Source organism: Hipposideros armiger, unplaced genomic scaffold, assembly GCF_001890085.2.
Source record: "Hipposideros armiger isolate ML-2016 unplaced genomic scaffold, ASM189008v1 scaffold_413, whole genome shotgun sequence".
Classification (NCBI taxonomy): domain Eukaryota; kingdom Metazoa; phylum Chordata; class Mammalia; order Chiroptera; family Hipposideridae; genus Hipposideros; species Hipposideros armiger.
In genome coordinates, this window is record NW_017731763.1 from 636,795 (window position 1) to 663,498 (window position 26,704).

At 37.7% G+C, this 26,704-nt stretch overlaps 1 protein-coding gene and 1 pseudogene across 5 annotated transcripts in view; both read left to right on the forward strand.

The window, feature by feature from the left end:
* Nucleotides 1-26,704, forward strand: part of SMAP1 (small ArfGAP 1) — a 149,773-nt gene that overhangs the window by 111,780 nt on the left and 11,289 nt on the right. For all 5 annotated transcript variants that reach the window (XM_019664004.1, XM_019664000.1, XM_019664002.1 and 2 more), the window contains 2 exons: nt 7,196-7,286; nt 25,370-25,497. In XM_019664004.1, coding sequence (XP_019519549.1) covers nt 7,196-7,286; nt 25,370-25,497 — 219 coding nt within the window. The remainder of the gene's footprint in view (nt 1-7,195; nt 7,287-25,369; nt 25,498-26,704) is intronic.
* LOC109394169 (prefoldin subunit 6 pseudogene) lies at nt 1,138-1,569 on the forward strand (annotated as a pseudogene).

Genomic DNA, 26,704 nt, shown 5'->3' on the forward strand with positions numbered 1-26,704 from the left:
TCCAGAGTTCCATCTGTATTTTGTTCTTTTCAGCATTTTTATTAACTGAGTACATCACTGTCATATTGTTCAGATTTTAAAATGACCAAGCAACAAAGGTTGGTTTAAGACATTGCAGGACAGAATCAATTCCCCAGAAAATCTTATACACAAAATACCAACAAATTGGATAACAATAAAATTCTGAAATCAGTGCGCCCAAACCTCAACAGCCATGAATACAGTAGCACAAAAGAAAATGTCAGGGAATTTTAGATGACTGAGGGCTGGGTATCAATTAGTGGTCTGCTATGACTGCTGAGAGGGTCAGTGCGCTACTTCTTCATTCCTCCATTTGTGTTCTGCATGGCTGTGTCACGGAGAAACGGGGTAAGTGTGTCCATGTTACATGGTGCCTGAAGAGGAAGCTTTCTAAGATTTAGTATTGTCCAAATATAGAATATGCTGTATCATCATATTCAGTGAATCCACAATACTTGAAAATTTTCTTAGAGACTGGCCATGTAAGAGAGATATTAGAGGTGATATCTCTATAGGTAAATGTATAGATACAGATAAATCATTTATAAGTATAAAGCATGGTAAAGAAGAAAAAGGGAAACACTAACAAGATTCACAAGATTCCAAATAAGTAAAACAAAAGATATTGGGAACAAATAAGAGTTATGTGCAAGATTACTTCTCATATAACATAGCTTTAAACAAGACTGTACATAATTTGGTTGTGAAGGAACACACATAAGAGCACATATATAGTTATAGCTATCTATAGTAGGAATGTAAGAGTAATTTTTATTAATATATTGATAGCATACAATCAAATGGCTTTCTTTAGTGGGTGAACAACATGGATAATGTAGTATTTGAATTACTTTTCTACTTTATAGCAGTATATATGATGATGTACAGGCCAACAGTTTTTGAGTAACTTGTCATTCATATATTTTTACTAAATAATGTAGGAAAGGTTAAATCCTACTATACGGTTGAGGGGTTTGGGGTGTTGTTTCAACCAACACCCCCTGGGGCCTGGGTCGAGTCGATATCCGGGCAGGGAGATGCTGTGGTACCCTCAGAGGCTGCCACTCAAGAGTGCTGTCATTTCTGCAGGCCAGACCATTAAGCGGAGCTCAAGTACCTTCCAAAATGTGAGACCCAGCGCCCCTTTCCCGCTCCTGCAGGCTTTCGTCTCCACCATGGCTGAGCTGATCCAGAAGCTACAGGGAGAAGTGGAGAAATAGCAACGGTTACCGAAGGGAACTGGCCCTGCTGGATGGGTTAAACGTGGTCTTTAAACTTCTGGGCCCTGTGCTGGTCAGATAGGAGCTGGTGAAGGCTCGGGCCACGGTGGGAAAGAGGCTGGACTGTATCACAGCTGAAATTAAGCGATATGAATTCCAGCTCCGGGACCTTGAGCGGCCGTCAGAGCAATAGAGGGAGACCCTTGCCCAGCTGCAGTAGGAGTTCCAGTGGGCCCAGGCAGCAAAGGCAGGGGCTCTTGGGAAAGCCTGACCCGATGGTGGGGGAAGGAGAGGGAACGAGGCAGCTCTAGGGCCTATACTGTAGCCAACAAAATGGGGGTAGAAAATAAATAAATCCTACTTTAAAGATTTCAGCAGGCACTGATATGAGGTAGTATTCTGAGTAACTTATTAGAAAACGTTTCCTATTTCAAGTTGTAATGAGGCTGTAGATGAATGTTAATCTTCCTAAATTGCTCTGATAGTATCACAGCCACCCGCCCCCATGCCTACACTGGTAGTGATTAGATTTTTCTTCCTCAGTATAGTTCGCATGCACAACTCACTTCCCTAGGAGTAATATCTTTGATTTTACTACCCTCTTTGAAAATTGGTGGCTTGTCTAATAGCTCTGGTTGGCTATTCAGGCCCTTTCCGCAGTGTGGCCCTCACGTTTTCCCATTTATTTTGTACTGTTTCTTTACACTTAGATCTAGAGGTTAATCAGATAGGCCCACTGTCTTTCCCACTCTTCCATACTCAGCTTTCTTCACCTGGTGCCTTTACCAACTCCTGCCTTCTTATCTTAGACGCCTTGCTGTCTTTCCTACACACCTCAAAGTAAATATCGCTGGCTTTATAAAATCCTAATCATCTTTGAACTTTATAGCATCATATATTTTTCATATGGTTTTTATATTCTGCCTTGCATTTAAAAATTGTGTACCTGCCTGTTCTATCAGATTGTGGTTCCTTTATTTCAATTTCTCTGTGTCGCTGGAAAACTATCCATGTACAGTAAACACTGAGTGCATCTGTGTTATAGTGTTCAAATTTTCAAACGATCAAATTTTCAAATGACAGATTGAATCTAATTTGTGATAAATAGAAGTTATCATTTTTTTAAAACTTCTCGTGGTACCGGAGAAGGAGCCCTGTCAGGAGGTTGGCCTCCGCTGTTGTAAATACCTATGGAGCCTCTGGACAAGTCATATCCCTTTAATATCCCTAACTTTAAAGTGAGAGCATTGAACATAATAGATTTTATGCCCCTTCTAGTTGTATGAGCCTATGAACTGATTATAGACAAGCTATTATAGCTAAGGCACAATTTGAGATGTAGTCAGTTGATAAAAAAATTTATAATACCTCTAGCAGTTAGAAAGTTGTATAGCTTCCCTATTGTTATATATCAATGCTGTTATCTGCATTAGTTGGCCAACTAAAGAATAGAGGTATTCTTTCATTCTAGAGGCTCAGCTGTTATTTCAGTTATTTAAAGGGGTAGGAAATGGTGCTAAATGTAGGAGTTGGAAACTAAGTAGTTTTTGATTCAGTTATGTTGTGTAGAGTAGTGTTATAAATTACAAAAAAATTGGCTAGTGAAGCGTCTGCTAGTAAAGGTTTTAATAATTTGAATGAGACATCTGCTTAATATAAATCTAAGGAAATTACATTTTAGAAAATTGCTTTATCTAAATATACCTATGTTCTTGCTTGTTAGAAAATTTTGTTTAATAAATTATAGATTGCCTAATTTTATGCATTCACAGTTGACTGCGTTCCTTTCTTATTAAAAGGCAGATTCCATACATGATGTTTGTAGTAGCAGGAAAATTTAAAGTGGAATGATTCTATAAATACTGCTTGACATGTCTAAACTGAATGTGAACTATGAAAAGGGTGACAGTTATATGAGGGAAAGTGTGGTCCTCCAGATCTTGATTGCCTTTTATCACACTTTATTATATCCCTGCCTCCAAATATTAACAAGATAATAGCATTTTCATTCTTAAGTTTTCTAAAAATTGGCTTTGAGCTATTAATGTACTTAATTTATATGATAGCTACATTTCAAATATCCTTAGGAATTTTATCTTGCTATTCTTTGCAAGGCACAACAGAATTGGTATACTGTAGAACAAAGATACAAATTAATAGTTTCTGTATAAATAATTTAACATTTAGTATCTTTATATCTTGAATTTGATAAATGTTACTTCTTGTGTTAGACAAGTCTGTTAGTAATCAGATATGTTCTTAAAGATTTTTTTATTTTATTTTAGAAGAGCTTGTCAGGAAGGCATAATCTATTACATATCCATTTGTTAACCAAAGTGCTTAACTAGAATACATTTTGGGAATCTACTGATAGTTCTCCAACATTAACCTGGTGATGTATATAAATTCTTTATATAAATAAATAGAACAACAAATATTTTTGCTGTAGAAACTAAGTAGACTTCAGCGTGGCCATGAGACAGGGTTTTCAGGGTAAACATAGGTGCTTCTGCTCCCTGCTTGATAAACTCCAGGCTCTTTAAAGGCCATCACATCGCCTTGTTGTTGTGCATAGTGTAATGAGGGATAAGGAAAAACGATTCCAAACTTCCTGTCTTACTTCTTGAGATTTGATTTTAATAAATGTAAATGTTTCATGTTTAAATGTTGGATTATACAATATGGTAAAGAAAGGAGGTCCCTTACTTTGACTGTCTCTTTGTAGTCCAGTATCTGAGGCCATCCATAATCTTCCCTTAGTCAAAAACTCAGTAGCTGTCTTGTCAGCTTTTAGAATATGGCAATATTGGGCAGCTGCAGCAGTGGACATGATTTAATGGATAGAAGTAATATGTTTTTGAAATAGGCTTTGCCCCTCAATTTATTGATGACAGTATTGGCCTTAGATGTATATTATAATGGAATAAAATACAATATCTAGATACTTTTAGTTTGTGTTTTTTTAAACACTGAATTGCACGATTTAGAGGATTGCTTTAGAGGTTTTTTTGAACCATTATAACGTAAGGTTTTTTTTATTAATCCTCTACATCTATATTTTTAGATATTGTTTGTTACTCATCCAAGACTAGGGAAATAAATACTTAATTCCTGTCATTTTATAGAAAGAGCTATAAAATTAATTGTAAGTATAAATGAGAATTAATTTTCAGTTATTGTAAAGTCACTCAAAGAAATTGTATAGAAAATTAATCTTTTTTATGGATATTTAGCTCTGAAATATTAAGTATTCTGGGTAGGATATCACGAATATTCTCTACCTATGTGGTTTGGTGTTTTGGTGTATCTATCTGTCCTTGAATTTTCTTTTAATATGTTTCAAAATAAAAATAGTGAGGTTAATTGCTTATGTTTACATTTATGAGCAAAGAGCTACATTTATGTAGCTCTCACTAATGTATATAAGGGAGTACTTGAACCACTATGAAGGTACAGAAGAGTGACCTTTAAAATTATCTCTGCCACACATCGATGTATTCACAGTACTGGCTCAGCAAGAGTTCAGGCTGAAGGAATGCAAGATAGTTTTTAAAGTGAACAACTCCTTTGCTTTTTTGATTTGTGGGACTACCTATGAGCTAGATGACAATTATAAGAGTAATTCATTTCTGAATTATTGAAATCCATCTAGAATAGTCAGTCAGCTCTGTTTGGAGTATAATTGGTGAGGTTAGGAACATAGATATTCCTCACGCTTATAAGTTGACCCACTGTAAGAGCATAGGAGGAGGCTATCTTTAGAGTAGTGTTTCTCATTCTCAACCCATGTTCTGTCAGGAAACATGTTTTACATTTTGATCCTGTACAGCTTGCACACGCTCACTTGTGTGCAGAAATGTGCAAAACAGTTCATGACTACTTACCTTTACTTTGTTCAGTGCATCCTGATTTCTATGCTAGTTCATTTTTTTTTAATGCCAGAAATAAATTTTAGTTGTTACCTATAAAGCAGATTTCAAAACCCACTAGTGGGCTGCACCTGCAGTTTGATAAACTCTGTTTAGGATATTTCCTTATTCTTGCCTTCAAGTTTCTCTTTACCTTGCACAACTATATACATGTTCTCCATTACATAGTTTCCTGTGGAAATTGTTGATAAACACCCATTTAAATTATGCTTTGAAATCTAAAGAAGAGAAACTCTTAGGACACATATAGATGTGTGGGCATCCGAAAGAAAAGATATTTTCCCAAGTGTTTGCAGTAGTTCTGAGGGTGGGAGTCAGAATTACTAGAGGATTTGGCTTTTTCTCTTCTTTTCAAACAATGAGTGGGTAATTTCATACTCAGCAGTGTTTTAAAAGGCAATTCTAATTTGTTGGGAAAATAACTCCAACTAGAATTTGAATTTGGATTTTTAAAAAGAAATCGTTTTAGCCTGAAGAGGTTCCAAACTCTTAGACTGAAGAAATTGAAATGGGAAGGAATCTCTCACAGGTTTGGTGTCTGCCTGTTCAGTGCTTCTTTGTATGGAAGAAGATTTAATAAAATATTATACCAAAGAAAGAATTCTAAATTTAGAGACAGAAAATAAGTTTTAGTTATTCTATTCTTAATTGACATATAATATCTGAACCTCAGTTAATTTTCAAAATGAATAAGTTTAGCCAGATTATCTAAATTTCTTCTCAGCTGTAAGGCTGTCTGATTTTACATTAAAATCATGGATTAGATTTTTAAGTGCCTGCTAAGCATAAGGCACTTAAATCTTAATACCCAGAGTGTTAAAGGCCGGAGTGTAACAAATGAAGACCTGACCCAGCAAGGGGCCAGGATTCAGTCTGGAAGTATTTGAATTCTGTGTGCTTATGGCCACTAAATCCTCAGGATTCTCTTGCATATTTGAGTGTTGATAGTAACACAGGCCATCCAGTAAAAAAAAAGGAAGCCAAGTATTCAGTTGAAAAGAAGTGCTTACTTTGTTACTACAAACTATATTTTCTTTGAAATTACTAGCTAAGCAAGGTAAGTCTTACCTGTATTGAAAGTTGGAAAGTAACAGAGAATGTGAGATGGATTGTGTTAAACTTCTGAAAATTACATATAGTTTACAGGATGATAATTTTGTATTTGAGAATGTTATTAAAGAATTGATACCTGTGATGGTAGGCTAATTGGTTAAAAAATAATCCTGAGGGAGACAATAGTGACAAAAAACAAGTAAGGGTAGATATATGCCCTTTGATATTATATATCTGTATAGCTAACGAAAAAATGAACTCATGTAGCAACTAAATTATGCATTTTTTAAGTATAGAAGAAATGATCTAGGAATGGTTTGAGAAATGAATGAGTAAATGAACGAATGTTTTATTTTCTTGGTTTAAGAGGTAGGCTTTCGAGTTGAGAATCCAGTAGATGTAGGTTTTTCATGGTGTCCTACACAACATTTTTTGTATAAATGAGAAAGAGAAAGATAGTTTGGAATGTGTAACTGTGACTTGGGCTTCTGAAAACTAGAAGAATATTATTTTAAAATGTAACCAATAGTGTAGACTCAAGAGGAAAACATTATCAGGTAACATTTCATGAGGCTTTTCTTGGTGCAGTGGTGTCACATGTCGTCAGCAGGTGGATGAGGGTAGTAACTATGCTCACGAAGACTCCACACCCTGCCCATCTCCTGCTAATAGGCGCACAGTAACAGTAGCTAGCAAGTAATATGGAAGAGCGTTCTTAAAAAAGCATAATTTCATATAAAGGATTTATGGTTAAGAACAGTTACATTAAGATTAAATTTGTGTATTCACTACTTTGGGGTCCTAATACGTAAGGTTTGCAATTGCAAGTTCAGCGATCATGTTTACTTGTTGTTTATGTAATAATAAATGTTCTCGGCTTCATTACACTAATCAAAAACATGTATTGTTAATTGGGGCTTAAAAGGCTTGTTTGGTTTCTTTAATTAATAAATCTGATTATTTACTTTAAAGCTGCAGAAGAAAGAAGATCAGCAATTGGAGCCTAAAAAAAGCACCAGCCCTAAAAAAGCTGCAGAGCCCACTGTTGATCTTTTAGGACTCGGTAAGTAATAAAGGACAAGTCACCATTAGAGTTACAAAACTGTTGAAACCTTTACTTCAAATGAATATAATGACTTTATTGTCAATATGCTAAAAGATAAGATACCTGTTAACTGAACTTGAAAATGGTACGATTCCTTTGCTGAGTTCCCACAAAAATGAAAGTTTTTAATAAGGGAGCTCGTGTCTGTCAGCACTGTCTTCACTGAAATCCAAGTAATGAGTTCCTTGGGGAAAGAAGAGATATCAAAGTAATCTTCAAAGGCTTGGTAGACTGTGACATTTCAACATTTAAAATAAAGAGCAGATTCATTCTCATTCATTCTCTCTCTCTCTCTCTCTCTCTCTCTCTCTCTTTCTCTCTCATTGGCAAGAGTCAGGGGCACAAGGGTTGGGGGAATTCCTTAAGCAAAATAAAATAATTCTGGGGTAGCCTTATAAAATATGCTAAAGTAAAATTTAATTTTGATTAACTGAAACAACACACTTTATACCTAGATCTACTGGCTAGATTCTTTTTATATAGCTGATGATAAGAAGTGCTCATTTTAATTTAATGTGATATTTATTTTCGTGGCTGACAGATATATGTTGTTTGGCAAGTAAACAGGCTTATATTCCAGGAATACTTGTACTGTGCTTATCTACAAATATTGTCAGCTCTTTCTACATTTTTCCCTCTTCTAAAATAGCTTGATAAATGATTATTTTTTATGAATATATACGCCTTTGATCAGTAATTAATTTTAAAAAAATTAGTTTGGAGAAAGATGAACAATTAAAGGAAAAGAAAGAAAGATAGTTGAAGGGTAGAGTTGAACTTCATATACTGCTTTTCTAAAAATTGATCTTATTGAGTAAATTGGGTTTTTTTTTAAGAATTACAGTTGAATGTTTTACTCATTTTTTCGGGAGCTGGTATAACATGCAAACATACTCCATGGAGGGAAAAATCTTCTATGGTGGTAAAAATAACTAGTATATTAGAAATATTTTTTAAAAACTGTAATTTTGAAAATAGAGCTTTAGTCCAGGACTCTAAATATAATTATATTGAATTCTAGTCCTCATAGTTTTTGTATTTTATTTCTTTTGCTATAAATGAGAGAAAAGAAAAAAGACTTATTGCCAAAGTAAGAAAATATCTTACCCAAACTATATGCATCTTTGTCTTCATTGTAGTATGTCCTTTCCAGTCTAGGTGCCTGGTTTATTAAATTATAACTTAGAAATGTAAGATATAAACTAGACCTGAGTCTTTTCCTATAGACTCATTCATTGAGTCAACAAATATTTATTAAGTATCTATTATGTGTCTAGGCATCATTGTAGGCACCAGGGAGAGAGCTGTGAAAGAAAACACATAAAAATATCTGAGCTCTTGGATCTTTCATTCTATCTAAGGAGACAGTGAATCAATAGTTAAGTAAAATGTGTCACGGGTCATATATGGTAAGTGCTATAGATCAAAGCAAACAGAAATGAGTGGTTGTAATTTTAAAAGACTTAGGGATGGGGGTGCTCACTGAGATATCGTTGGAGCAAAGACCTGAAGAATTCATGGATATCTGGATTTGTGGGGCAAGAACATTTTAAGCACAGAGAACAGCAAGTGCACAGGCTCTCGGTAACAGCTTACTTGATGTGTGCAAGGACCAGCAGGTAGGACAGTGTGGCTAGAATGGAGTGATCTGGGGGGAGTAGTGACAATGGAGAGGAGTACATGATAAGGAGAGAGGTGGGCAGGTTGTGGCTTTGGCTCTTATTAAGTGTCCTGGAAATAGATTGGAGGAATTTGAGCCAAGAAATGCATAATCTGACTAGTTTTTAAAGAATTATTGTGGCTGCTATACTATGTTAAGAATAGATTGTAGCAGGGCAAGGCTGAAACAGGGGGACCAGTAAGGAAACTGTTACAATAATACAGATGAGAGATGACAATGGCTTGGAGTAGGTGACGGTATTGGAGGTTATGAGAAGTAAGCAAGTTCTGGATGTTTTTAAAAGATAGAGCCAGTAGGATTTGCTGGCCAATTGAAATTATGAATGTTTACCTTTGGGCATAAACCTATAGAACAGGTTTCAGGACAAGAAAAATTTCTATAGCAATGTCTTGAATGGGATCTAGTAGGCAATGGAGTGACTGGCCTTAGATACTCAACTATTGCTGCAGTAATATTGCATAGCAGATAACCCCCAGAGCTCAACAACTTAGTAAACATTTATTACAAATAAAAACTCATAGACACAGACAACAGTTTAGTGGTTACCAAAGGGAAAGGGGAGATGGGGGAGGTAGAAGAGGGTAAAGGGGGTCCAATATATGGTGTTGGAAGGAGATTTGACTTCAGGTGGTGAGCACACAATGCAATATGCAGATGATATAGAATTGTACACTTGAAAACTATATAATTTTATTAACCATTGTCACCCCAATAAATTTAATTTTAAAAATTTATTTCTCTTACTCTGAGGCCTGTGGGAGTTACCTAGGCCATCTCTGCTAAAACTTCATTTGATATGTTTTCTACCTTCCGGTTTATTGCTGGGGACTGCTTACCAACTACTGCATTGTCACATATTGTGTCTCCGTTTTTCAAGCTCCTATAAGTGTTTCTCTATTGTCTGCCACCCAGTCTCAAAGCCAGTACCACAGATTTTAGGGTTTGGTGATGGCAGCACCCCTTTTCTGATAAAAATTTTTGTGATAGTTATTGCTGCCCATGCTACATAGCAAACAACTCCAAAATCTCAGTGGCTTGTATCAGTTAACATTTATTTCTCTCCCTCATGGGTCTGTGGATCCCCTGAGACAACTCTTGTAGACAGTGGTAGAACTTCAGGAAACAGTGTCTTTAGAGGAGAACCTATGTTCATTTACGGCAGGAAGGTAAAGGGAATGTTTGAAGGAGTGCTGAAGGATATATAGAGTATTTTGCTGGTGACTGACAGTTTTAGATCATACGCTGGAAGACTTCCAAAGGTGGGAGGGGTGGGAGATGAGGTCAGAAAGAGGAATCTTGCTAATGGAGTTTTAGCAGCAGGAAATGGGGAGTATCTTACCCCGAGCACATACAGCTCTTCTGTCCTGCTGGTTATCAATATCCTAAATCCTTTTAAAAATATATTTATACATTTTTTTTAAAGCTGTGTTAAACATGAGATTTGGTAAGTTCACGAAAGGCTAGGAGACTGCAGAGAATCAAAGGTCCCTTTCAGCTTAAAACATACAGTGGTCCTAATCAGAATTGATTATTGCTGTGTACCTTGGGCAGCAGATTGTTTTTCTGCTCTTAAGCATGCCACTTCCCCCTAATGGGACCCTGGTTTTCCCCTATAAATGGAAACACAGTAGGGAGTAAGGAACAAGTGCCTTGAAGTGTGATTTATGCTCATGCAAAAATGACAGCGTATCCCCATATGAATGAGACCAGAACAGGCATTAACTTAAAACATTTGCAGAAAATAACAGAGAAAACCCCCACAGAGTTAGTTTAATTCACTTTGAGTAGTCTCATAATAGGGTAATAGTTAAGATCATTTTTTAGTACAGTCATGGGCCACATAATGACTTTTTGGTCAACAACGGACCATATATACAACGATGGTCCCATAAGATTATAATGGAGCTAAAAAATTCCTATCGCCTAGTGACCTTGTACTGTAGTACTGTCTTAATGCAGCATATTACTCACCTGTTTGAGGTGATGCTGGTGTAAACAAACTTACTGTGCTGCCAGTCATATAAAAGTATAGCACATGCTTGCTTACATACAGTAGTAAGCTGTAGCACCTAGGTTTGTGTAAGCGCACTCTGATGTTTGCACAACGATGAAGCCTCAGAACGTATGCCCATCATTAAGCAGTGCAAACTATAATTTTATATTTCTTTTAAATGAGACTTTGGTGAGCCTATGTTCTTTTCTTCAACCTGATGACTCAAGCTAAATTCACTTCCTTAACTCACCTTTCCTGGTCTACTTACACCCAACCTAAGGGGAAACATTAAATGCTGTCTATATACTTTTTACCAAGGATCAGCAACCTTTTTTTTTTTTTCTGAAAAGGGCCAAATATGTTTGGCTTTGCAGGCCATATGCCCTCTGATACAACTATTCAACTCTCCCATTGTGGTGTACAAGTAAACATAAACAAATACATAAACAAGTGAGTGTGGCTGTGTGCAAATGAACTTTAAAAATAGACACTAGGGGCAGGCCTAGTGGCTCAGTTGGTTAAGAACGCGAGCTCTGAGCAACAGGGTTGCCAGTTCGATTCCCACATGGGCGAGTGAGCTGAGCTGTAGCTGAGCTGGCAACAGGTTGCAGGATGGCTCAGCTGGTGAGAGCATGTGCTCCTAACAACAGGGTTGCTGGTTGGACTCCCACATGGGATGGTGGGCTACGCCCACTCACAACTAAGTTTGAACACCGCACCTTGAGCTGCACGACTAAGAGCTGCCACTGGGCAGCCGGATGGCGATTGGACTTGGAGCTGAGCTAGCTGCGCCCTCCACAACTAAGATTGAAGGACAACTTGGCTCTTCCCCTTCCACAATTCCCCAACACTGTTCCCCTTCCACAATTCCCCAATAAAAAAATCTTTAAAAAAAAAAAAGGCACAGTTTGCTGACCTCTGCTTTATGTTCCTGATCATACCTAAAAAAATTGCTTCATACTTAATTCCTGTTTGAAGGCTATAAAAATACTATTTATTCAGTGCTTTATTCTCTAGTACCAGAAGTGAGATCAGATACTTGGTTCTTATCTGCCTTATAGTCTTGAATATAACCTAAGATCTCGAGGCCTCTCTTGACTAAGGGCCAAACGGTACGATCCCTGAATGCTCTAATCAAACTCCAGACTCAGACACATCTTGACTGTAATGCATATGTACCTCCTACGTGAGAAGAGAATTGAAACCAGCTTCTAGGGCATGTGGGGGTGATGCTCTTCATGTCCCCTACCTGCATAGTTATTCCAGGACTGGGAATTAACGCTGTTAATGCTAGTGTCCATTCTTTGTTGATTACTACTTACTTTTTATATGATAAAAACAGACAGATTGCTTAGCAGTTGGTTAAGATAATCCCCCCAGACTATTAATACTTTAATGCAGGAGTGCTTTTTTTTTTTCTTGAATAGAAGACCCGCCCTCTGAGAATAAAATCCTCAAGGGTGAGTATATGCTATAAACATAAGTCTTGAGAAGAATCATACATTGCTGATGTTAAACGTGACCTTACAGGCTTCAGTTCAATCTTTTACCAAAGGCGGGAAGCCCTCCTGTGGGGTTTCTGTCTTGTAAGCAGCCAGGTGCTCCGTGCACACTGCAGAGCAGCCTGGCCCCTTGTCAGGAGGCTTTGAACAGCGGTCCTATCAGGCACAGAGGAGGGCGTGTGTCGGGATGGACCGAGGAAGGTTTCTGAGAAGATCACAGCTCTCAGCGCTCCAGAAGGCGCTCCAGAAGGCGTCTCACAAAGAATCAGCTATGATCTTGGTAATGAAATTCTAGCTCAGGGCTACATACACTGCGCAACTAAAATTATCTATTCTTATGCTTGCTCACTTTAATCTAGGGAAGCTTCTGCCTGAACAGTTCATGGTTTACTTTAAGTTATTTAAATACAGGCATTTCTCATTTTTATTGTACTTCACAGATAACTGTGTTGGGTTTTTTTGTTTGTTTTTGTTTTTTACAAGTTGAAGGCTTTGGGCACCCTTGCATTGAGCAAGTCTATCAGTGCCATTTTTCCAACAGCATTTGCTCACTTCATGTCTCTGTTATATTTTGGTTATTCTGGCAATATTTCAAACTTTTTAGTTATTATATTTGTTATTGTGATCTGTGATCAGTGATCTTTGATGTTACTATTGTAAGTGTTTTGGGCCTCCGTATAAGACGGCGAACTTAATAAATGTTGTGTGTGTTCGGACTATTTCCCCAACAGGCTGTTCCCCTGTCTCTGTCCCTCTCCTCGGGCCTCCCTAGTCCCTGAAACTCAACACTATTGAAATTAGGTCAGTTAATAACCCTACAGTGGCTTTTAAGTGTTCTAGTGAAAGGGAGAGTCACACATCTTTCACTTTAAATCGGAAACTAGAAATGAATAAGCTTAGTGAGGAAGGCATGTCGAAAGCCAAGATAGGCCAAAAACTAGGCCTCTGGTACCAAACAGGGAGCCAAGTTGAAAATGCAGTGGGAAGGTTTTTGAAGGGAATCACGATGCTGCTCCAGTGAACACACAAATGATGAGAAAGATAAATAGTGTTGTTGCTGATATGGAGAACGTTTTATTGGTCAGGATAGAAGATCACACTAGCCACAACATCCCTATAACCCAAAGCCTCACCCAGAGCAAGGCCCTGTCTTCAATTCTGTGAAGGCTGGGAAAGGTGAGGACGCTGGAGAATAAATGTTTGAAGCTTGCAGAGGTTGGTGCATGAGGTTTAAGGAAAGAACCAATCTCCATAAAAGTGCAAGGTGAGGCAGCCAGTGCTGATGTAGAAGCTGCAGGAAGTTATCCAGAAGGTCTAGTTAGGATCATGAATGAAGGTGGCTGCACTACTCAGATTTTCAATGTAGATTTTTTCTGGACAGAAACAGCCTTATGCTGGAAGAAGATGACATCTAGGACTTTCATAGCTAAAGAAAAGAAGTCTTTGCCTGGCTTCAAAGCTTCGGAGGACAGGCTGACTCTAGTTAGAGGCTAATGCAGCTGGTGACTTTAAGGGGAAGCCAGTGCTCTTTGGCCATTCCGACAATCCTGGGGCCCTTAAGACTGATCCTAACTCTGCTCTGCCTGTGCTCTATACGGAACAACACAGCCTGGATGACAGCACATCTGCCTGTAACGTGGTTTACTGAACATTTTAAGCCCACTGCTGAGAACTACTGCCAAGAAAAAAAAAGATTCCTTTCAAAATATGACTGCTCATTGACAATGCACTTGGTCACCCAAGAGCTCTGATGGAGATGGACAACGAGATTAATGTTGTTTTCATGCCTGCTAACACAAAAGCCATTCTGCAGCCCATGGATCAAGGAGTAATTCCGACTTTCACTTTTTATTATTTAAGAAATACTTTTCATAAGGCTATAGCTGCCACAGATAGTGATTCCTCTGATGGACCTGGGAAAAGTAAATTGAAAACATTCTGGAAAGGATTCACCATTCTAGATGTCATTAAGAACATTTGTGATTCATTGGAGGAGGTCAGAATATCAACATTAACAGGAGTTTGGAAGAAGATGATGATTCCAACCCTAAGGGATAACTTTGGGGGGTTCAAGACTTCAGTAATTGCAGATGTGGTGGGAATAGCAAGAAAACTAGAATTAGAAGTGGATCCTGAAGATATGACGGAATTGCTACAATCTCATGATCAAACTTTAGTGGATGAGGAGTCACTTCTTATGGATGAGCAAAGAAAGTGGTTTCTTGACATGGAATCTACTCCTGATGAAGATGCTATAAAGATTGTTGAAAGGACAACAAAGGATTTAGAATATTATATAAACTTAGTTGATAAAATACTGGCAGGGCTTGAGAGGGTAGACTCCTATTTTGAAAGAAGTTCTACTGTGGGTAAATTCTATCAAACAGCATTGCGTGCTACAGAGAAATCATTTGTGAAAGGAAGAGTCAGTGCGGCAAACTTTATTGCTGTCTTATTTTAAGAAGCTGCCACAGCCCCCCAACCTCCAGCAACCACCACCCTGATCAGTCAGCAGCCACCACCATCGAGGCAAGACTTCCACCAGCAAAAAGATTAACTCGCTAAAGGCTCAGATGATGGTGAGCATTTTTTAGCAATAAAGTATCTTCGAGATATATACATCTTTTCAGCTATCACACCTAATAGACTAAAGTATGGTGTAAACAGCTTTTATATGCACTAAGAAACCCCAAAATTCATGAGACTCACTTTATTGTGGTCTGGAACTGAACCCGCAATATCTTCGAGGTATGCCTGTAAAGGAGTAGCTAGAGGGTCCCTCAGTTTTTAGTTATTTGAAAAGGTCAAGGAATATACGGCTTTGGGCAAGTTTTAAAGTTCTTCATTCATGTTTGTATTTCAGGAAATACAAACCTAAATTACCCCTAAATTTTTTTGTTTCAAAAAGATTTTCTGGACAGAAACAAATGAAAAGATAAAATACCTACAGAAAGCACTGTGCTTACCTTTAAAGCAGAAAATTCCTATGGGGAAATTTCTATTTATTAAAGTCCATATGCTGTAAAATAAAATAGGTTTGGGAATGAGCTATGAAAGAATGCCAGGCTGAGTGGCAGCAGCCCTGGGAAACCTCCAGTGTCTTGTGAGCTATGTATTGACCAGACCAGGGGGATGTTTATGTACTTGTGTGCACACCCCTCTTTTCCAGGGGAAGAGGTAAAGCTAAGGAATGCTCTAACACAAGTGCCCAAAGTGATTTTATAGCCTGTTAAGTTTTTCAGATACGGTTTAGAACCTGATAAAAACTTAAATTGCTTCTGCTCCAAAGAGTGTGTTCAGTGAGCTATTATAAACTATTATTACCCTTTCAAAAAGGAGGTCTTAGGAATTGGTTTTATTTTCACATAATCACACCTATGGGGGAAAGGAGATGCAGGTAAATGAATATATTGCTGTAAGAGAACTGGCAATAGGTAGATACTTGCTGGCAGCAGAAACAGTGGAAAACGGCTCTTAATGACACCCTAGACGTTAAAAGTGAGCGAGAGGGGGCAGTTTCTCGTTAGTGCTGAAACAGCACACAGCCTCTGATGGACAGGACAGCAAGGAGAGAATATTTAGGTGTTTAAAGAAGAGAAAACTGACCTGTGAGAGAGGCTACTTCTAATTGCCTAAAAGTGGCTGAAACATAAGACATTTAATTATCTTATTGCCTGAGAAATCTGGAGGCATGGTGATTCAGGAAGGGTGGAACAGTCCGGAGCCAGGCTTCTTTTTCCTTCTTTCCATCCTGCCACCCTCGTCACACCACTGGCATTAATCTTTCGGTTTGTGCCCTCATGGTCAACAGATGGGTGGTACAGCTCTCAGCACCTACCTCATCCTAATAGGGCCGCATCCAAAGGATGGTTTTCTTTACAAGTTTTTTACTTAGGAAGGAAATTTTTTCACATAATAGTTCCCCAGCAGAGTTCTCAGGGCTCTTTGATTAGAATTGGATTATATGACCTCACTCTAGTTGTAATGAGGCTAGGAAAACAAGATTCAACATCTATAGTGGGAGGTAGGCTTTGCCATCAAGAAGCACTTGCATGGGGCTTTGGCAGCCTTCGTATCTGGCGCAGGTACATTACATCCTTAGAACAACCCTTTAGGATAAAGGGTATTTTACACACACACACACACACACACACACACACACACACACACTCTCTCTCTCTTACCTTTTTACTCCCCTTTTTCCTTTTTTTTTTAACATACAAAAAACTTAAGCTAGCAAAAGTTAACTTCCAAGGCACAGCTTCTGGACAGTAGAACCAGGACTCAAATCCACATTTTTTACTCCAAAGTCCAGTCTCAGTTAAGATGAACCAAAGCAAGGTGTTTGACTCAAGTAGTAATTCAATTATTATTTTGTTACTTTAAGAAACACTAAGATAGTACTTACTATGTGCCAGGCACTGTTTTGAGTGTTGACAGATGTATATTCGTTGACTCTTTATAACAGCCCTGAGGTTGGTGAATAATCATCGTTTCCATTTTACAGATAGAAAAACTAAGGCACAGAGAGGTTAAGTAACTTGCCCAAACTTACACAGCAAATAGATTGCTGAGCCAGGCCCATGTTCTTAACTATTACATAATGTTGAGCTGTGATGGAAATGAAAATTAAAGCTACCAGGTGACATTGTGCCATACAAAACAGACATTGGGCCCATTTGTGAACTTGATAGCTGGCAGCATTGTGTCATAAGAGGAGCACTGGATTTAGAGACAGTACCTGTCTTGGGCTCGAATGTCTTATCTGGGAAATGGAAATAAGAACTCCGCTGTGGTGGGTGGCCAGAATAAGTGAATAAGTAAATGTGCAGCACCTAGCACTGTAACTTGCACGCAGTGCTGTGCTGAGCCTATAACCTGAGCGTCAGGTCGGAGATCAGTAAGAGATAGTTCGGCATGGAAACCATGGTCCCAAAGCATGGGCTTTGGCCTTTGGAGGATTTGTAGCTGCCTAAAAGAACTGGGGAAATTTGGTGGTCTCAGAAACCAAGTCTGTCACCATTTGTTAAACATTTAGGAAGAAATTTGTTTTATGCAATTTGGTATTTCATATTTATATATTTCTTACCTTTTGAAGCTGTAAAATGGTACAGAAATATTTGATATTTGATATGTACATAAGTATACTTTAATATATATGTATACCTATATATAGATATGTATATCTATATATATATTTATGTATGTATATCTATATATATCTTGTATATCTATATACCTTTATATAGATGTGTATGTGTATATATGTAGATATATATTTAAAACAGTGAGTTCTACAAAGTCTACTCCTGAAACCACTTTTCAGCAATCCAAGACAGCAGCTCTGAATCGATGTGTGTGTGTCTCTTAAAAGATGTACAGTGCCACAGGGCTCCAGTACAGGGCACTGGCATCCCCATTCAATGAGGGCATCCCTGCTCCCAAGCCAATCAGATTGTAGGAACGGGCAGCGTGGAGGGGCTCAGAAAGGGATGGATAAATAGAACGAGAACTTTAAGATTGTCTTTCAGACCACTTCAGTCTTTTTAGTACAGCAGCCTAAATACTGCTTACTTAGCATTAAGAAAGATTCATTAAAAATAAAAATCAGTAATTCCACTTAGCTCTCAAGCACCTATAGTTTTTTGGGTTTTTTTTAGCTGAGCCATCCTGCCACCTGTTGGCAGCTCAGCGGCTGCTCAGCTCGGGTTGGGACTCGAACTGCTGTTGCTCAGAGCTCAAACTCTTGAGCGAGCTCTTAACCAACTGAGCCACTCGGCCGGCCCCTATAGTTTTTAAGCATATGAAAACAATTTGTAGCTTGAAAATTTTAACGTGCTTCAAATGAACACTGTGACTTGAATTTACAAAGCAACACATGGGAGTTTTATTTCATTTCAAAAAGCAAGTTACATGTTTCAATACAAAGGAATTCCAAATATGTTTATTAAGGAAAAAGATTTAAATGGTTTCTTGAGTAGACTATGAAAAGGGTTCTTTGAGTAACATGAAAATTTATAAAGCTTTAAGAAGGAGTTTTGCCATTAAGGAGAGCATCACTGCATCTCATGGAAACAGCCTTTCTTAATCACTGCTGTTTCCACTTTAAATTCATTTCTTAGGATGATGCCTCAGTGGTTACTGATGAAGAATTAGACTTGGCAGTTTTCATTGTAGCAAGGGTGTACTCAAGGCTAAATGTTCATGCTCGATCAAAATCAGTAATGAAAAACATAACATCCGTTTACTTATATTCTTATCTGCCTTAAAGTACAATAGTAATACGTAAAACCTCATGTTGCTGTTTTTTACTTTTTTTTAAATTATTTGTGCATATAAATTATGACCAGCTAAATGCCTCTGACATTCAAGTAAGGATGAATTCCATTAATATTTATTGAGCCCCAGCAGAGTTTGTGGGACTCTAGTAGGTACCAGAAAAGTGCAAGAGGGGGAAGAGGTTGCAATCTGGAAACTAGAAGACAGAAATATTCCTGAGGGGAGACATGGGATTACTAAGAGAATCAGTTATGAGCATTCACTGTGAAAACTGGAATAATGTTAAAATTCCCAATTTAAATTATATGTTTTTCAATTCAGAGGTTAATTTTCTTGCTGTTGCTAAGTCAGACGAGGAGGAAATGAGGTTTTTTTGTACTGTGCAAACTTATTTCAAGTAAAATCTAATGTGTTATGGAGGTCATGTTTAGGGCAAATAACAGTTAGAAAAGATAAGCAACTACTCAGGTAAACACAGCTCCTGGTACCTTACCTTTGTTAAAGCATTTTATGATTTAAAATCCATCTGCCTCTGATAGAGCAGACAGCTACGGAGTACCAGTCAGGGGCTACGATAGCACACTTGGAACAGATCTGTAGGAGAGTAGAGGAAGATGTGCCCTAGCCTCAACATGGTTGGTAGAGGAGACTGTTCATGTCTGGGTGGTCACGGGCGGTGCACCAAGTGATGCACCAAGCTGGGGACAGAGTGACTTGGGAGGACACGTCTGATTTAGAGAGAGAATTCCCACCTCACTGTTATTAATGAACTGGAGAGAGGAAGCCCCGGGTAGGGATTCCAGTCAGGAAGCAGTTGTAATAACCAAGGTTGTAGGCTGTGTAAGCCATGGCTGAAAATATAGGCGGAGTCAATGAGGATATGGTAACAGTGGCCATAGGGTCTTCTAGGGGAATGTGGCCCTAGACTCAGAGGGAGGGTATTTTCAAGGAGGAAGGATCAGCTAGTGCTAAATGTGATAGGTAAATAGGGCAAGGACTTAAAAGAGGGATTTTGTAACCAGATCACTGGTACTTTTAAAAAATAGTGTCATTATGCCACTTTTTCTCCCAACAAAAGTAGGATCACTTGGCTGTTGTTTCCACCGTGGCTGTGCTTTGGGAAGCATTTCAATTCATTAATCATTTATTGAGCATTTGCTTTGTGCCAGGCATTAAGGAGGCAGCTGCACTGTCTCTTCCTGGTGAGAGGATAGGAGGGAGTAAACACTGGCTCCGGGCTGTAAACATGGTGCCAGGGTGGAGTAAAAAGGCCTGTAGCATTCTGGAGTATGCCCGTCAATCCAAGTGTATTCAGATGCCATTAAAAACTAAAAATGAAAATATAAAGGCACTTGGGAAGGTTGCCATTTTGCAGCATCTGGCTTTCAGGAGCAGAGTCAGTAGGCCTGACTGACCAGGTGAGGGTGAAGTGGTACCAGGTCTTGTGGGTTTGGGAATCATTTGTTGCCTCAGAAGAGAGCTCAGGCCAAGTACTGTGACCTGGATGGTTAGTAAAGCCAGCCCCTGCCCCCAAGGCTCTTTTGTAGGGAGGTGGGGCAATTGCCTGTTTTAACCCTGCATGGGGAAGGGGCACCTTTTCCTGCTTGCGGGCACTAGGAAAACCTCAAACTGGTTATAGCAGTTGAGTTTTCCAGGTGCACCACCAGACATTAGGCTTATTATGTAAAAACTCTCTTGAGGTGTGATTATTGAACTGAGATACTTTATATCTGATCAGAGTACCTGGCTATAGAACTTAAATAAAAATGTTAGCATTAAAATGCAAAGTGTTATTTCTTATTTCCTTTGAGTTTATAAATAATCATTCAACAGCACTTGGAATGGGCCAAGAGGAAGCCACTAAATATTGTTTTAAATACTTTACCTTCACTCATCTGAATTATTGGTGTCAGATGAGTTCTGGAATAGCCACAGTTAATAGAATCGACAGTTTCACCCACCATATGAATGATTTCTAGATGATAGAGACTGGCCTTCATGACTGTGTCATATTTGAAATGTTACCTTCTTTCAAAGCATCTGTCAGTGTCACGATGTGAAGTAGGCCAGTCAATGCATGCTGGGCATGCCTTATGTTCATGTGGGATGGAGCACTGATTTAACAACTTTTTTTTTTTTTAGCTTAAACATTTTAACCTTTTCTTGTAAATTTCTAGTATGTGTGCAGTTTAAAACAGTCATCTACCAACTTAATTTTCAGATAAAACACTAGTCTGAAATCTTAGAAAGTGACATAGAAAGAAAATGGTTACCCATGAGCAACTAACTGTAGGCTGATGCGTTGTCTTTAAGATTGAAATTCATTCTTCATTTTACTGCACTGTCCTAATTTCTTCTGTTTGCTCATTGCCTTTTCAAGGGGTCCTTTGTGCTTCATTATCATTCTTTATGATGTTGTCCCCAACTAAATTTCTTCCATTTGCCTTAGGCTTTTCTTCTCTGGATCTCCCATTATTTTTATTGTCCACCAACTACTGTTTGTGCATACTGATGAAAGGGGGCTGCTGCCTCCTCCTGCTCCTGGCTGCTCCTGCCCCCATCTTGCAGCTGAGCGAGGAACACAGCCCACACCAAGGCACATGTCTGCGGTGAATTCTGATGAGTTGTTTTCACCGACGTCCACTTCTCTCACAGAAGGCACTGTGTGGGTTGGTCTGAGGTCCCCTCCACCCTGGAGAAGGTTTTGCCTTTTGCCTGGGTGTGTGCCTGTATGCATGCGTATTTCCGCACACAAAATGTAACCTATGCAGATTTAAATATTTTTCTTAGATTATGGTGATTTGCACTATGTAAACCATTTAATTTGAATAAGCTTTTATATATTTTTTTAATTTTTAAATTATATATACCTGAAAAACCGTTTCCAGCATCTTGGTATTCTGTTGCTTTGTGGCCTCTGAGCTTTTATTCAATCAGCAAAGACTGTGCCGTTAGTGAACCGGGATCAAAAGCACGCATTGAGCTCCCAGGGGTGTGTGAAGACTCGGTTGACTCATTATATGCCACGCTCTCTTCCCTCAGCCCGGGCTGCTCCTTGGTGACACATCCACTCTATCCCTCACTTTAAACTGAGAAGGTGCTGGGCTTGGGGAGGAGAGCAGAGTGAGGACCAGAGTGGGGAGATGATGAGGAACTGGGCGTGTGGTACTGAATGGTTTTTGAATTGTTTCTGTCACTGCTTCTCTAACTTCGTACAAATTATTATAAACTATTTAAAGTCGGTTTTTATTTTCAGAATTTAAAAATTAGTTTCAGGTGTACAAAACAACATAGTGACTAGACATTTACATACCTCACAAAGTGATAACCCACCTGACACTGTATGTAGTTACTACAATACCATTGACTGTATTCCCTGTGCTGTACTTTATGTCCTGTGACTATATATTTTTTACAGTTGACATTCAATATTATTTTATATTAATTTCAGGTATACAGCATAGTGATTAGGCATTTATATAACTTATGAAGTGATTCCCCCTGATAAGTTAGTACCCATCTGACACTATACATAGTTTTTACAGCATTATTGACTATATTCCCCATACTGTATTTCACATCCCTGTGACTATTTTGTAACTACCAATTTGTACTTTCTAATCCCTTCCCTTTTCTTACCCATCAGAATTTTAAGTGATTTATTTGTAATTAGGTTCAGTTGATGACTTGATGAAATGTGGTTTAAAGAACACTCACTAGTCTAGGGGTCAGAAGACTGTTCTAGTGCAAGTCTTTTGCTACTGAACCAGGGAAGTGACATTGAGCAAGTCTTCTAATCCCTCTGTGCCCTGGTTTCTGTAACTGGAGATAGTGGAAAGAGATGCCCTTCACATATTTCATGGAAACAAAAATGATAACATGTAAACATTCATTAAAATCATCCAGAAACATTACGTAATGATGGTAATGATAACTAGACTTTAATGTTCTTTTTTAAATACTGAAAATCAAAACTTTCAAAATTAATTGAAATAATCCTTTTTAAAGAATATGTTTAGCAAGCCAAATATAAGGAGTTAAATTAGCAAAAATTGAAATCCAGCTGGGAACCTGTATTTACTGATTTTTCAATGCTGAGAAGTTTTCATTTAGGTTAAAGATTTGTTTTTCAATAATTCTGTGACTACTTAGCTTTTGTCATAATAAGGAAAATTGATGGGGGAGAAATCCATCGTATTAGAGGATCATATGGATAGAAGATGGAGTAAAGAGAAAAGAGAGCAGAAGGGAGTCACCTGGGTCCACGAGGCTGGATAGCGGAAAACCTTGGTCAGGCCTGGAAGAAAGTTCTTACCTTAGGTTTTGGAGCTAAGAGAAAAATTTCCCCAATCATTTGAAAATAGTTTCATCCTTGCCGCAAAGATGGCTGTCCCTAAGCAGACACTCCTCTGTCTCATTCTAAAGGATTCCCAAGTCCTTGGACTTATATTGTGAGTTGACTTTCGTGGCAGCTTCACTATGGTAGGTGGTTACAAAGAAAGTCCAATTTTGTTGTTTGTGCTGAATGCCTTTCTGAGATTTCAAAAAGCATTTTTAAATATTCTTTTTAATGGAGTGAGAGAATTGAGCTGTTTGACAGTGCAATGGTAGAGACAGAAGTCACGTTACCTTGCAGTGAGGGAAGTGAGCTGTATGGGCTTTATATTAAGGACTGTGGATATTTCCTGTTCTGTTTTTGTAATGGTGAAAGTCTGTAAACTACCTAAATGCCCAGTAGTGAAGGGTTGAATACATAAGTTATTGTAGGTCCATGTAGTATCATAGAATGCAATCCCCCACACACACATACACACAAAATTTTATTTAAGCAAAACTATTTTTGTGTTGTATTTTTATACGTACATTGTTTTAAGCATATTTCTAAGCATAGAATGTGGAATGGATTGGAAAACATAAAAGATCTTTAAAGAGGCCTAACTTCAAAATGAATGTTGCCATTTGAAAGTGTTAGAAATGAAAAAAATTACTTTCATGCATGAGTCATATTTGAATTCCTATATGTCACAGTTGTGTCTTAAAATTCTGTATATTATAAATTAGTAATCTATGCACTGTTTTATTGAACTTCATATTGAACTTGTCCATAGTGCTTGAAATATGTGTAACACATACATGTGTAGAAGTGTATTTTTTTATGGTCCTGATAATGTGATGTCACTTAAAATGATTGAAAAATATTTGTAGTTGATCTCTAACAAACTAACTTTTTGTGAGTTTCACAGTTTTATAAAATTAAGTAGTAAAAAATATTTTATTGTGACCATAATAATTTGTGATTCACTAAAGCTCATTAAACAGGGAAATAGAAGATACCAGTTTCTATAGTTGTACTTCAAAAAAGAAACCTGTGAGTTTCTCTGGGTTTTGGTAGAAATACCCAGTTAATGGTAGACCTTCCATTAAAGTCGTCAAATATTTGAGTACCTTTTCTGTGCAAGACATCCCACACAATGTTAAAGAAGTTTTAAGAGATGACTGATTTGCCTTTGAGGAGTGTATGGTATATCAAAGAGATCAAATAAAATTGTAAATTGTTAAAATAGAAGCTCGATTAGAGTATAAGTCCCATAAGATTAGAGTTGTGATGGCTCTGAACTGTTATGTAGTTGTGGCCACATGAAACCAAGCTGTGCCATGTTCCGTGTCGTGGAATACCATGCTCACAAGCTCTCTCCACTGCACCCCACTCCAGCTCCCACCCCTTATATTTTGTAAATTCTGCACTAACATAAAAAGGAGTTATAAAAGAAACTTAAATTTTTTTTTGAATGGTAGGGTAAGCAGGAACCTGATAGGAGATGTTGGCACTCTGTCAGGGCCCCTTTCCCAGTACATTTCAGTGGCTTGGTGCTGACATCACAGAAGTTGGCTGTGCTTGGATAAAGAAAGGGTTTATTTCAGAGTTTTATGGATACTTCCTATAAAATCAGTTTTCATAGTGTATTTTTTTTCTTTATTTCTATACAGTTTATTTTCCTTATTGTAACTTTAAAATTCAATATTTCAGACATTTTAAATCACCAAAACTTATTTCCAAGGTAGGTAAACATGATATGAAGTGATACCCAAAACACTGTCTCAGACACACACATTTATGGAGAGGCATTGTTTGTAAGAACATGGCCAGTTATCAGTTATCTCAAAAGTAGTGTCTGTCATAAGGTTATGGGGATTTAATGAGTTAATATATGTCAAGTACTCAGAACAGTGTCTGGCATATGAGGAGGCATCAAGATGAAGAATAATGTGAATAGTATGATACAATTTGTTAAAAAGGGGCTTGGATATATACCAAGAACGGGTATTTGTACACACACACACACACACACACACACTATTTGGATATATAGATTATGGTGGGTAAAAAATTATTTCTGGAAGAATAAACAAAACTAAAAATGGTTTGAGAAAGAGGATAGAACCTGGAGTAGAAGGGGAACATATATTTTGTCAACGTTTTGCACTGTTCTTTTTTTTTAACCATGTATTTGAAAAATAATGCCATGTGCCATGTATCAGGTACTAAGAGATTCTACTTTAAGATGAGAATCTATGTTCTTTTCAGATGGCCCTGCCGAGGCGCCAGTGACCAATGGGAACACTCCGACAGTGCCAGCCCTGAATGATGACTTGGACATCTTTGGACCAATGATTTCTAATCCTTTACCTGCAACTGTCATGCCCCCAGCTCAGGTATGTAGTAAGAATATGGCTTTATATGATCACTGCTTATTCCCTTTTTGAAAAATTTCAAAATTTCAGTTTTGAAAGAATTGTTTCTGAGCAGTCACTGATCCAAAAACCTCCTGTTCTTTAGGCCAGGGCTTGGCAAACTAAGCCTGCAGCTTGTTTGCAAATAAAGTTTTATTGGAACACAGCCACTCCCATCCTTTACATATTTTCTGTGGCTCCTTTTACAAAAGCAAATTGAATTGTTGCAACAGACACGAAAGCTTAAATATTCACTAAAATTTGCTAATTCTTGCTTTAGGCAAACAACAGTGTTTAGAATTAACAAGTGGAAAAACTCAGACTATATCAACCTAGCCTGACAGTTACTTCAGAGGTTTTTAAACTTTGGGTGTATAATTCTTGACTAGAAGCCAGTAGTTCTTTATTTTTATGATCTATTGAGTCATTCCCAAAATGGTGTTTACTTTTGGTTGCAGGAAAATTGAGAATAATAAATTCTAGCAAATTCAGTACAGTAAGACCTTGGATTGTGAGAAATGTGGTTTGCGAGTGTGGAGTTCCGCAACATGAGCAAACACTTCTAATACATTTTAACATGGTAAACCAGCAATGTCTTGCAATACGAGCAGTTTGTTTCTGGAACAAATTATGCTCACAAACCAAGGTATTACTGTGTTTATATTCTTTTTTATGAAGATAAAATTGTTTTAACTTAGCCTTAAAACCTGTCTTAACCTACATTACCTTTCTTATTTTAATGATTTTTGTAAAAAACCAGAATGTAATATTAGTGATCAGGATTTTTTTCTAAGTATTAATGGTAAAGAAATTATGAATTGCCTTTTGAACATTACATGGAATTTTTTCTTTTTTTGCCTTTGTTCCTTTTTTAAAATTTGTAAATTGTTTAATACTTTAAATAGTTTTTCATCATTATTGAGGTATAATGAACAAAAGTGTAATATATTTAAAATGTATGACGTGATTTGATATATGCATACATTGTGAAAGATTCCAACTGTCAGGTTAATTAACACATCCATTACCTCACATATTCACTATTTTTTTTGGTGAGAACACAAGTTTTACTCTCTTAGCAAATTTTAATTATGCAATACAGTATAATACACTGTAGTCAGCATGTTGTTATACATTAGATCTTCAGACCTTATTCACCTCATAACTGCAAGTTTGCACCCTTTTACCA